At 40.7% G+C, this 13622-nt stretch overlaps 1 protein-coding gene across 1 annotated transcript in view; it reads right to left on the bottom strand.

Annotated features, from left to right (window-relative positions):
- The window catches only part of ext1c (exostoses (multiple) 1c), a 99894-nt gene extending 90325 nt beyond the window's left edge, over positions 1 to 9569 (bottom strand). The window contains exon 1 of the mRNA XM_088603030.1: positions 8346 to 9569. Within this exon, the coding sequence (XP_088459156.1) occupies positions 8346 to 9280 (935 nt within the window). The 5' untranslated portion in view covers positions 9281 to 9569. The remainder of the gene's footprint in view (positions 1 to 8345) is intronic.
- Between the last annotated feature and the right edge of the window lie 4053 nt (positions 9570 to 13622).

The raw sequence follows: 13622 nt of genomic DNA, 5'->3' as shown, positions 1-13622 counted from the left end.
TCTTCAGCAAACTCTTCCTTAAGCACAATTTTTATACACAAAGTGTACATGCCAAGGCTCCTCACAGCATGACCTTTAGAGCACCTGGAAGCTTTCTTTAGTCACAGCGACATATAATGTTATGTATAGATTCTAGTTTTCTCATTCCAACTCCTTCTTTGATCTTGCTCTCTCTTGATCAGCCTTGCAGTGCTAGTGCTGATGGGGAGGGAGCTGGAGCTGGAGATACAGAGAGCTGTTGCTGGTGTAGCCAAAGCCTTATCATGGGTGGAGCTCCACTGTAGCTGTTTGATCTCAAATAGAAACTAAGAGGCAACAACTGTTGAAGGGTGTGAATGGGAATGATATTTTGTTCTTGTCTCTTGTCTACAAACTGTACTAAATCACGATTTAATCACTACTTAATCACTATCAAAGAAATACAGACTTAAACACAAGAGTATTCCACTATTCCAACCTAGAGACATGAAAACATACTTTGCACTAAATGGGAAGATCTATACTGTGCTTCCCTGATGCAAAACTGGAATGTGTGTCTGATTCATAATCATGTCCTCCCCTCTGTCTCTCAGTCACCTGAAACTCAACATGTTCAGTGAAGGAAGCACAGTACTCTCAGCTGCTATTGAAAATGGAATCTATAATGGTCTCATGTCATAACTGGCTACTGAAACTATTATTCTTTCAGGCCTCACCTATTCTTCAAGGGGCAGCATGGGAGGAAAAAAATAATATTTGTTCCAATTCATTCTACTCATGCGTCAACTAATAGAAACCCAGTAATGGGCTGGCAGTAATATATAAAAAATAGAGAATCTGGGGAAAGCAGTCAGTCCTGCACAGCCCACTGGGAAAAACTGATACTTCGTCCAATGAATAAATTAAGCCAATTAGATAATCCATTAAGCTGAACAATTAGATAACTGACTGGGAAGAAATTGTAGTCCCTATTAGCATACCTGGAGCTCGCAATGATTTGAAAACTGGCTGAAGCTTAAGACCCATGGCTAACATGCGTGAGAACAGACTGGTTTTGAGGAAGTCCCTTTAGAGTCTCCACTGTTGTGGGTGTGTGCGTAGTGTAGCAGCACTGCAGTTGCTGAGGCTTATTTCCTTTTTTTCTTAAAGTCCTGTTTTCATTTTTTCCCACATCTTCATGCTTTCTGTTACCTTGAGCCTTAGGGGTATTAGGGGATTGCGCAAGAGGGCCATTGAGTGCATGGGTAAATCTCACCCCATGAGTACAGCAGTCTTTACTAAACCCTTATACAAGTTGTTTCTTACATGCTGGGCCAGCAGGCTCTTGTTATTTAGATTTTGATAAGGGCTACTCATAGGAAGACTCATAGGAAAGAGGTTTTGCTGAAACCTATTTCCACACTGGTCAACTACTGCTTTCTGTGGTTTCCATCAAAATGACCATGAAATTAAAATAATGATGTCATTTGCCACCATCATCCCTCTAAAGACCCTGTATGACTGCAAGCTGACGCTTGCAAAGAGATCATCACATTCTTAGGAGTAAGGCATCATTCTTTACTGTACTTTACTGTTGTTTCTGGTTTTTAATCCTTCACAAGACAGAACTAATGATCTGCTTTTGTACAGTACAGAATATAAATGATAACTGCTAGACAACTGGTCATTCATTTTTCATTCACACCATACATTCCCAGACACTCAGTCTCCAATTGTGCAAGTGCTTGGAACAGCAGCTTCATCACCCTGCAACTCACAACTGAATACCCATTGAATACCCACTGAAGCTAAGCAGGTGTGAGCCTGGATCCAGTACCTGGATTGGAGACCTCCTGGGAAAGCTAAGGTTGCTGCTAGAAGAGGTGTTAGTGGGGCCAGAAGGGGGTTCTCACCCTGCAGTCTGGGTGGGTCCTAATGCCCCAGTATAGTGACGGGGACACTATACTGTAAAAAGGTGCCGGCTTTCAGATCAGACATAAACGGAGATCCCGACTCTCTGTGGTCATTAAAAGTCCCAGGGCGTTTTTGCGAAAAGAGTTAGGAGTGTTACCCTGGCCAAATTATCCCCTGGCATTTACCAATCATGGCCTCCTAATAATCCCCTTCTATGAATTGGCTTCATTACTCTGCTCTCCTCCCCACTGATAGTTGGTGTGTAGGGAGTGTTCTGGTGCACTATGGCTACAGTTGCATCATCCAGGTGGGTGCTGCACATTGGTGGTGGTGGTGGAGGAGAGTCCCCACTAACTGTAAAGCACTTAGAGTGGAGTGTCCAGAAAAGCACCACATAAGTGTAAGGCATTAAAATACTGAGTATTTGTAATTACATGAGGATTGTTTTTACAAGTACAGTTCTTCATGTCTCATCAACGTCTAATCTTCATTGCTTGAACTGATCTTCATTGCATATTATGTCTTGAGCTTGTCAACATGAATAAAAATCTGTACATACTGGCAGGAGCCAAACATTCTTTACTTACTTCCATTTTCTACATACTGTTCATTCTGTAAGAGCTAATTAATGACACAAGATCAGATTTACCCGGGCATCCTCTGGATAATCCATTCATGCTTTCACATGGCGCAATGATATGGCTGCAATGCTCAGCCTGTCACCTCATCCAGGTAGGAATGCTATTGGCATTTAAGGCAACTTGAAAAACATTAATGAGCTTTTCTGATTGTGCATTTGTACAGACAATTTCTGTTTCGCATTAAAAAAAGCAATGTAAATTTTTTTTTGCAGCAGCAGCTGTACAAAGGCATACATATTTTAATAGCCCATCAAAACTGCACGTCATTAGAACGGTTACCAGTTTGATGTGATTTCTAAAACCTAATCAAAAGGAAAACATTTTAGACCACCGACTTCCAAAAGTATTCCTCCTTGCTTTAAGAAATGAATTTAAGCAAAATTGTGTTTCAAATTCACACAACCTCCGCCGACGTGACAGTGACCTCTGGGGAAAAATGAGTTTTATTTCCAGGGCATTAATCTCATTAACCCCACCCGGCCTTTGCCTCTCTTTGCCCACTCAAGTGTATAAACTTGAACTAGTTTGGTATACGAAGGAGCTCAACTGAACAAATGAGCTCATTCATGCACTTCTGTGTATGGCATGTGCCGGACTCTGGGGAACCCAAAGCAAACACACAAAAGTATCAGATTTTTTCCAGCGTTCCAAGCCCACCCTTAAAGCGATAGCGGCCCCACACTTCCCAGTGCAAGCCTCATTCATTACACGGTGTAACCTTTAGGAGCAAAAGTGCCTCCTTCTACTTTTTTACAAACATCGCAAAGGTAAGGACATCCAGGTGTGTTCCACTCCCAATCTTTTCTCGGAAAATAACATATTTTTTGTTTTTCATATTATATTGGTTTCTGCATAGAAGGACCCAGAGACTGATTCATCATAGCATATACTGTAGCACTTTAGCAATTTACCTATGAGACAGGCATTCATTGACCGCTTTGGTGCATAAAGTCCTGGAGAGGTCAAAGTGTCGGGAGATTTTCGTTTCGGCTTTCCAGCATTCATTTCATTAATGAACTGAGTTAATCATTACCTTCACTGGACCCATTAAACATTTTTTCAAATTGTTCCGCACTTAAAGAGACTAAGAAATCCTGCTTGGTTCTGGCCATTAGGGAATGAGTGAGTGCATCTCACCAGTTTTTGAGCTTGTAATTTAATACCTTTTCAAACAAGAAGGAGATTTCTGATCATGCCAGGGAAAGTTTGTGGTAAACATCATCCTACTTATGAGAACTTGCCCAAAGTATTTGGTGTGCAAGTGAGTGCACGAGTTAAAAAATAAAATGCAGCCTGAAGGGTTATATACTGTAGGGTTCCATAGAAATACTGTACAATTCCCAACAATAATATAGACAATTTAAAGGCTGGCTGCCTTGTAATTCCAATTTTTAATTGGTTTTGACTTGCAAAGCTTTGTTGTTTGATTATGATCATGTATTACTGTATTACTATAATGGTTTCAAATGTATGCACAGTTTATAATAGAAGCTATAAAGGTTTTTACAGTACTAGAGACTAGAGTTAACTCTAGTTTTTATACTTATTCAACTAGAAACCTTCAGACAAGATGCAGATATGCAAAACTGCCCTTAGAATTACATAATTACTTTAACTCTTGACTTTTGTGGACATCTGTGTCTCTTGCTTTACATTTTTAGGAAATACCTTTTAAACACCTTTGTATTTTCTCCTTAGAAGCTGAAAATCACCCAGTCAGTCACTTAACTGCCGAAACTTAAAACCCCCCACTGAGGTGACCTGGAATACCTCGTTCAGAACACAGCACGATTCCAGACAGGCAGCGAGCTAATGGAACAAACAGCCCAGCTGTGTGGTTGGATTCTGCTTAATTGGATCCTTTCAAGAACCAGTTTGATAAGGTTCTCCAATCAATATGTTACTAAAACCAAATGACCGTAAAAATAAAATAAAACACCTCCTCTTAACTGTTTTTTACAGCCTTGTATTGTGGCAAAAGAAAAACACAGTACAGCCCGGTGGCTGATGTTAAATCGCCTGTGATTCCCTAAGATTGCCTGTGAATCCCTCAGACTCTGTCCATGTCGTTTTTTGCCTTTTCCTCGAAGGAAAACTCAGACCATGACTCGATATAAAACCAAAAAGAAAAATTCAGACCACCTCCACACAATCTAAATTTAGCATCTCTAATGTCCCTAATTTAGTGAAATAAGAACAGATGTAAACAATGTGCTGGAAAATATTTTATGATGTGACACTTTGACTCCAATTACTCAAGACTAAAAGACCTATCTGTCTTCTAAGATTTACGTACATATTGGGACACTAAAGGCAAAATGTTTTCATTGCTTCAGCATCCAGATAACATTTTATTTGGTGTGGTATTCTGAAGTAGTGTTCATTTAAAAAAAATATAGAAGGCAAAGAAACAGACCAGGCTCTACGTTTGCATATACCAAATATATTTTTATCTTTTATCTATAGTGTAAACTGTACAACAATTTAGCACTAATTTATAGGTTGTGCATATCAGACAACAAACTTGCAGACTTGTTTTACTGTGGAGTGTAGATTTTTTTTGTGTCTGTGGCCATGCAAGATAAAGCACAAATAACTTGGGTGTGGAAAGCACACATTGCTTCAGGGAAATCAACAGTTTTGGAAAGCTGATCATTATCTCACTGACACTGTTTTTCATGTACAGAAGCAGTTTACTGTATATGATGTGGAAATTGCGTAATATAGTGAAACCATAAGGGATTACCGAATAAAGTGCACATGAGCTATTTAAATTTCAGGTTTTGGGCTGCGAAACCCATCTGTCCAAAAAAATCATGTAAGGGAATTTTTGATAACCCAGATAAATTTAAAGGTATTTAAGCATTGCACACAACATTTATTCTGTTGGTGGTTTTGTACCAGTTGATACTGTAGCGCTCTTGGGTTCACTTGGGTATGCGCCCTCGCCGCTGCCGCCTCAGGTCGGCCTCCCCACCAATGGGGACTCGAACCCGGGCCTCCGGCGTCACGCAACAGGGACACAGCCAGCTGAGCTAAAGGGAAATCTCCCCGTCAGCCCAGCGGCTGCAGTCCCTGCTATTCACAGGGAAGGGCGGTGACGTCACCGCGCTGGTGAGCCGGCTCGCACAACCTGCAATGTCAGCCGTATGCGTTACAATACCCTAGCTCACAAGTCTTTTCATTTCACTGCAGTTTCTGAGAATAAAAAGTAACACCTGTCTCACTGTGGCTCCTCCTTACATCACCATTTTAACTGCTTTCCATAACATTCAGTGTCTTTCTGCCATGTGGAATTACAGCCTACAATGGACATAACAAGAGCACCATGGTGCCGCAGTGGGTAGTATTGCTTCATCTCAGTGCTGGGACCCAGGGTTCCACTCCTGAAATGTTAGCAAGGTGAAGGTTGTATATTTGCTCTGTGTTTGGATGGGTTTCCTCTGGGTGCTCCAGCTTCCTCCCACAGTCCAAAAACATAAAGACATACTGGTAGGTTAACTGGCTTCTGAAAAACGTGGTCCTGGTGTGAGTGCATGTTTGTGTCTGTGTGTCCCCTGCAATGGACTGGTGTTCTGCCAGAGGGGATCCTGCCTTGTGCCCATTACTGCCAATAAAGGCACCAGCTACCCTATGACCTTGTACTGGATAAAGAGATTAGAGAACTGATGGATGGGCTGACATAATGTGCACAACACAATGCCAAACACAAAAATGAGCTGATACAAAATATTAGCTTCCATCCTGCAGGGCTGATTTTCTCATACCCCTAACAAAGCACATATTTGACCAGTTTAGATGTATCCTATACCATATCTTACCAGCCTATATCCATCTCCTTCCAAAATTCCATAACAGTTCAAAAGGCAACAGCTCTGACCTTGACCCTCCACAGCAACCCAGCCAGCTGAGTGTACTTTAGTCAGGCTCTTGCTAGTGAGCTTTGCAAAGTTACGCTTTAACAAAAAAAAGCTCTTTTGTGCAGAGAAGAGTAAACAATTATCTCAGATCCACCACAAGCCAGCCTTGTGTAAAGTCATTAACAGTGCTGTAAGATCGCTCTGACAACCTAAAGCGGAGGATTATAGTGGAGGAATTCTGTACAGCTAATGAGGCGAGGCTTAGCGTGTTTAAAGTGAATTAAAAAATGAATAATGCAATTTTTATTCAGCAGTTGACAGCTTTAAGGGCAATTTTCTTTCTTATGACTTTGTTTTTTACCATTTTGAAGATAAAACCACTCATTTGGAATAGCTTCCTCCAATACAATTCACTTTATTTTGCGCTCACTGATTCTACTTGCACGCTCTAAAGGAAATCATTTGTTAAAAGGACATAAGAAATCATGTTGTGGTGGAATACACAATTGTTTACTCTTTATACACTTCAGTGAAAAAATGGTTTCCTTAACCCCTTTATAATTCTAATTGCCAAGTGCTATAATTGTTTTCAGGCAGCACAGATTTAGAAAAACGGTAGTGGCTCCAGCCAAGTTAGTATAAAGGTTGCAAAAATACTACAGGGACTCACTAAAGGACGGTGCTCTGTAGGGTACAGGGAAACTGTTTTGTTTTAGGGTTTATTTCAGTGCATATGTAACAGTGTTATCCTCAATTACATCCTTATCCTCATAATAACAAACGATTTCAGATGGCAAAGATTTTAAAAAATCATTCTTCATATTTCAGGAACAAGGAGGAGGAATGGAAAATTCAGAAAAGCAAAGAAGAAATTGTCTCTGGTGGTTCTCCTCCTCACTGAAAAACTAAAACACGTAACAAATGGAAACATGCCTAACCATTGGAAAGAAGCCTAACAACGCTGTAGGTTTGAAAGCTGTAGACCTGACCAGGAAACATTTTTTACTGAGTAATTCTGGATCACGTCTGTGCTAGGCTGATTTATTCTCCCACATCACATTATGACAGAGATGATGTTTTGGTAATTAATCTCTTGCTGTACCTATTTAGTATGTATTATTAAGTAACAGACTACTCTGTATTATTATTTTCTTATGTTGGCTGCTTCGGGGCATTGTGGAATGACGAGGTGAATTTTAAACAAGTCCGTTTCACAATAATAAAGATACAGCTTATTAAGCACGCTTATAGTTCTGTGAAATCTGTGACCAAATAAAAAAAACACAGTACGTGAATTCCAACAAGAAGTAGAAAAACTGTTTCAAGCTGTCATACTGGCAATCCAGAGAGGTACAGTATCAGCTGTAACATGTTCTCTAACAACACAGACACGAATAGTGGCCATTGTCATCTGCTTCACCAGCTATAAGCACATATTCATGCAAGAAGTGTTCACCTTCTGTCATTACTTGCATGGAAAAACATGTAAGAATTTTTCTGGGAGAAATTATGAGCAACAGAGAGGTAGACATTTACAAAAACAATTAATAATACAGAAAGCAGAACAACATTTTGTTGTCATAACATGATTAAAAACTGTACAATATTTAAAGGATTAAACTCCCCAAATACTGTACAAACAGTACTGTATATACATTACTGCTAGAGACCAGAAACAGCCTGCAAAGAGAATTATAAAATACTAATTAGCTTTATGATCCCTTTTAGACATACTAGCTTTCTCAATTTTTTTAACAACTGCATTGGTCACTTTTTGAAAATCTCACTGTTCTCATGTTACACTGTCTGTGTTATTCTAGACATTATAATCTTATGTAAATAGTCCAGCATTAGCAACAGCAGGGGTCTGTAACAACTCTAAATGAGAGCCTTATGATCTGCCTACTATTCTACAGCTTTACTAAACTGCTAAAAAAACGCATACAAAATTATCAAAAAACAGAACGCATACCTCTCATATTCCTGGTTGTCTCTGTCACAACGTGAATCCTTGTGTTTTTCCCAGTCTTTACCATGCTTGCAGGTGGTGAGTGAGATGATATCTTTCCCATTGTGGATGTGATGTAAGGCATTCCTGGTGTCAGAGCCTATTCCAGTCAAGTATCTCTTGCCTTTGAACATCAGAAGGTACTTACGACGTGGGGGGACATTATTGCGGACCAGCCAGCCTCTCTCCCCACCTTTCTGGGGATGTTCTTTGGAAAACAAGGGTATGGACACATCAAACCCGGGCCTGAAGTGCTCCACATAGAAGCTGGCCTTGGCAAGAATTGCCTGGCCAATGTCAAAGCCTAAGTCCTCTGTATAGTTGGGCCAAGTGCCCGAGTACAAGTTAAATATGAGATGGTTGCGCCCATCCTTCCAGAGGTGGTATCCTCTGATCCTCTCGTTGACGTTGGGAACATACTGGGCTGAAAGCTGGTCTCTATCCAATGTGTCAATATTCAAGACAAATAAGCAGGCCTCCTGTGGATTTGCAGTATAGTACCTAGATTCCACTATAGAGGTAATGATTTTCTGGTAGCTTTCTGATACCCGGTCCCCTTTCTCTGGAGGATAGATGTAGACTTTGAAGCCATGAGTCTCGCAAATGGAGAAGTCAAAGCAGGTCTCCATTCGACAGCGGCTGTTCTTGTAGATGGTCGGCCAGGTCTCCCTCCTGGATCGGGGAGAGCCCTGATGGGGGTCACTGTCGTTCTGGAGGTCCTCCAGGTCAGCGTAGCCCAAGAGGAGATGTCTGTCCACCCACAGTGGCCATGGTCTGGTCTCCTCATTCTTCTTGCGGGACAGAAGCTTCAAGAGTCGGATCTGAACCCCCCCGAAGTAGAACACTAGGAGCCACGAGGCGCAGAAGGCTATCAAAATGTATTTCTTCCGAGCCTGCATGGGTTTCTCCAGGGTGCTGGGCCCTCTGTAGCTCTAAGGATCTAAAAGGATAATCCTTGGAAAGCTTCAACACAGCTTGGCAAGGACAGGCAGCAGTGAAATATGGGTGAAACCCATAGCTGAAGCAATTCCAGTGATGTACACTTACAAATGGAGAGCCCAGATGTGCACCTCAGCTTCACTTTGTGGTATGTGTCTTCCCCCTCTGTCCCTCAATCCAGCGTCTTCCAGAATGAAGCAGTCTCTGAAAGGCCTCATGATGCAGGGCTTTTCCCCTTGTAACCCCGAAACTGCAAGAGACAAAGCAAAAAGAAACCCTTATAATTTGCCAACTTCAACTGCCCGTGTGCCTGACTACAGGAGACCAGCAAAAAATCACTCCAACTCCAAGTAGAAAAAAGCTCCAAAAACTCCTTATGACTTAAGGCAGATGTCAGAAAGTAACAGAACTGCTTTTGCTTTGTTTTTTCTTTTCAAAGTACTCCTTGAAATCTCGCTGTTTCATTAATAAAGTAAACAGTCTGTCCATTGAGCTGAGCATACAGGGTATGTTACTGTTGCCAGTGCCAAGTTTGCACAATGGGAGCTTTCACATGGCTCTACCTGCTTCAGTTTCCCAGGTTAGCTGAGTCCGTTCCAGTCCATCACAGAGATCCCCTCTGGATTACTGAATTCCTTCCCACTGCCTGGGAGCTCCACAATGCACCCTCACATTCCCATAAACAGCAGCCCATTCACTGCCAGGCTTATTTCTGAATACCAGTACCTTCATATAAAGAAATAAAATTCCAAAACTTTCTAAAAACTGGTTCTGGCTCGTTCTGGATACTGCACTGTCAGAAACGATCTGTCCTGTATGTAAACATGGAAGCACTCCTCAATTAATGCCTGGAAATAGCTGAAATATTGACATTTACATCAAGAACCTCTGTATATACTGTATGGTTGTGTACCTAAAAGAGAGTGTACAGAATTCACAGTCAGATGAGATCTGGTTAAAAATTGTGTCTGTAACTGACCAAAACAAACCTCCTTTACTGCAGAGCTACAGTAGGTCTAAGTATAATGGGAATAAAAAAATGTGTATTTCTAGGATACAAAATACAAAAGAAGTAAAAAACTTTACCTAGACATTATTAATTTTGGTTACTGACAAAACGTATTGCAGTATTAGCACCAAACAAGAAATCAAGATGTTATTTACAGTTCTTCTTACTTTTACACACATTTGACTTTATAGAATGTAATCATCTTTGTAGGTATAGGTTGTGTTTACAGCACATTTGTTACACTGAAAACAACATATATTAAAACCGCACATCCTAAAGAATGGGACAAAATTCTTACTTTCCACAAGAACATAGCAAACATAAGAACATTTATAACTGAGAGGAGCATTCAGCTCATCCAGGTTCTTTAGTTTTTAGTAGATAATGGATAATTGAGAATTGTATCCATGCTTTTAGTCTGTGTATGCCTTGAAAGAAGGCAGGGCATCAGCATCAACAACATAGCTTGGTCACTTATTGCAGACTCCCACAACTCCAATTTCTAATATATACCCACTCAGTTTTTAACTGATAGGTGCTGTAAGGCTCAATTCTCCAGTGCTGATTCCTGCACCTGATCAGGAGAAAAGGGGACATGTGGACATGAATCTGTGACACACCCATCCTCAAAGCCATGCATTATCTGATGCACTATGTGTTACACAGTACGTGCAGGTGGTACTTCTTGGAAGAGTGACCTACTTCTCACTTATCACTGCACCCAGCAGGTGGAGTCACTGATGTGTCTAAAACTGACAAGATCCTAGCCCACTAACACCCAACTGGTAACCACCACCTGGGGATTCTCGTGACCTAGGCTCAAACCTGTGTTGTCTGGGCCATGACCTTCAACATGCCCTCTGAGTCAGCACTTTCACTGGTTCAGTTCCCCGTTTCTTATGTTTTACTTAATGCATTTTTTTTTCAAACTGAACAGAACCACCACGTGCTAATATATATACATTCTCGTCTTAGTTATAGATGCTCCTAATGAATTTAATTACCTCGAATTCAATAAGAGTGATCTGCTTTCATGTGCAGTTCACATATGCTCCCTCTATGCTCTAAACATGTGCAAAGACTTGCAGAGGATCACACCATGATTGGATTCCATTACATATTACCTGTTAATAATTCATGACTTCCTTTAGTTAAGCCATTGATTTTTTTCTCAGTTTTTCCATTTAAGTTAATCCCAACTTTCTTTGCAATCAATCATCTTGTAAGTGATACATTCCTCATGACATTTATCTGTGCATTAAATATGTATATTTTTAACCTGATCATTAGCTTTAAGTGCTCCTCAACCCAGTCTCTGAAGTGACATTCCACATGCTAATAGACCTGGAGGTTCTGGTTCTGAATGACAACTGAGACCCCTCTATAACATCTGTGTTGGCACATTGTCGAATTCTGCTGCCTTGTGAAACAATGCTTTCCAGATTAAAATGCAACGAGCCAGATGCCATGCCACCATGAAGCCAGAGTATGACAGATGTCATCAGCTACACCAGGCTGGGCCATGTTGAAACATGGATAGAAAGCACCAAAAGAACATTCTGGAGCTGCTGGAAGCACATAATTCCATCTGGACCACCAACTACAAACAGAACCTTCAGTTTAGTGATGGTAGATAATTGTACGGTAACAGATGCAGCCTTTCAGATGAGCCCGTGCACTGAGGATCAATGGAAAAGTTCAAGAATATCCTATGATGTTTTTCAGGCTCAGGGTGAGAGGGCGTAACTTTTGTATAATGGCCAAATGAGATAATACGTGCAAAATGTACACCAACTACAATTTGGGTTAAGATCTGTCCGCAACTTCCCACCTACAGAATACTTGTTTAGGCTGGGGATGCTCTAAAGCACTTTGGAACAATTGTGGCTTCAAATATAATTTAATGAAGGTGTGAATGCAGGTGGGCAGGTGATTTTTTTACCATAGGATACTCTGCATCTCTTCAAGTGGACAACTGTGATTTTAGTGTCTTCAGCGCATACGGTCATCGTCACTTTTCGCATATGCAAATGTGTCAAGCTTCAGGCTCCAAGGTACACAGATTTTGCCACACAGTTATTTTTAAAGGCCATCTGAATGTCAAATTAAATGTATAGCGGGTGGGTTAATATGAACTCTGCTTTGGACCTCCAACAGGCCAAAGACATACTGGCAGGTTAACTGGCTTCTGGGAAAATTGACCCTGTGGTGAGTGTGGTAGTGTTTGTATCTATATTTGTTTTGTGATGGACTGTTGATCCATCAGGATGCATCCTGCATTGTGCCCGTGCTTCCCAGGATGGACCCCCACTCTCCCGCGACTCTGTACTGGATAAAGTCGTTAGAAAATAGATGGATGGATGATTTAATCTGAATAGACAGAACCCTATTTCCAAAAGTAAGCGATCACCATCTTAAATAATATATTACAATAAAAATAGCTAATGAAATATGTGGTAGACCAGAGAAAGTGTTACCCAGAGGGACAATCTTCTTGCAAATATGAAGACAACAGAACCTCCATTGACATTTTTTTTATTTTGCAAAGTATTACATGTATCCTCAGAGCTAGTTTTTTATATCCTCACAATTCAAATAAACTGTTTAATCTTCCCCTGCCCCATATACAGTATGTCACAACAAAGGGTAAAAAGTGAAGTCAGGGTACACCCTGGATAGGAGACCAGTCCATCACAAGGCACACACAGACACACACACACTCACAGCAGGGACATTTTTTCCAGAAACCAGTGTCATTTTTTTAATGAACACCACCTCAAGATTAAAATTATGCATTTGAGAGTACAATTAAAAAGAGCACCAAACGGAAGAAGTTTGAAATGGAAACTCCAAAGGGGCGTTTTCGCAAAGTTCATACCCCTTCAAAGATTACACTGCACAAAAGAAAACTCACATATTTCACAATTGCGTATTGTTTTTCCATCCAACCCAAGTTGTCATCCCTTCAAAACACTAGCTAGACTGGCACAGCACAAGCGCCTCTTTGAAAAACCTGTTGACTATTCCCCTGTTAACTTGATGCTGTTTACAGTACACACATGGGAATTTTTCCCTGATTTTTGTTTCCATGTATAAGCAGGTATTTGCATGGCATGTATCCAGTCTGTCAGAACACGTCTAATCTGAAGGACATTTAAAAAAATACCTGAATGTTACACGTACAATAGTGCAAACCATCAGAAATGTGCCCACACTAGTGGCAGAATCCATTTTCAGGCAATTATATAGGGCATAAATTGCCACCACAAACTTAACTAAAGGGAGTAAACAGA

Source organism: Lepisosteus platostomus, chromosome 13 (genome assembly GCF_059453375.1).
Source record: "Lepisosteus platostomus isolate fLepPlt1 chromosome 13, fLepPlt1.hap1, whole genome shotgun sequence".
NCBI lineage: Eukaryota > Metazoa > Chordata > Actinopteri > Semionotiformes > Lepisosteidae > Lepisosteus > Lepisosteus platostomus.
The sequence above is the reverse complement of the archived record's forward strand: the minus strand, read 5'-3'. Positions and strand labels throughout refer to the sequence as shown.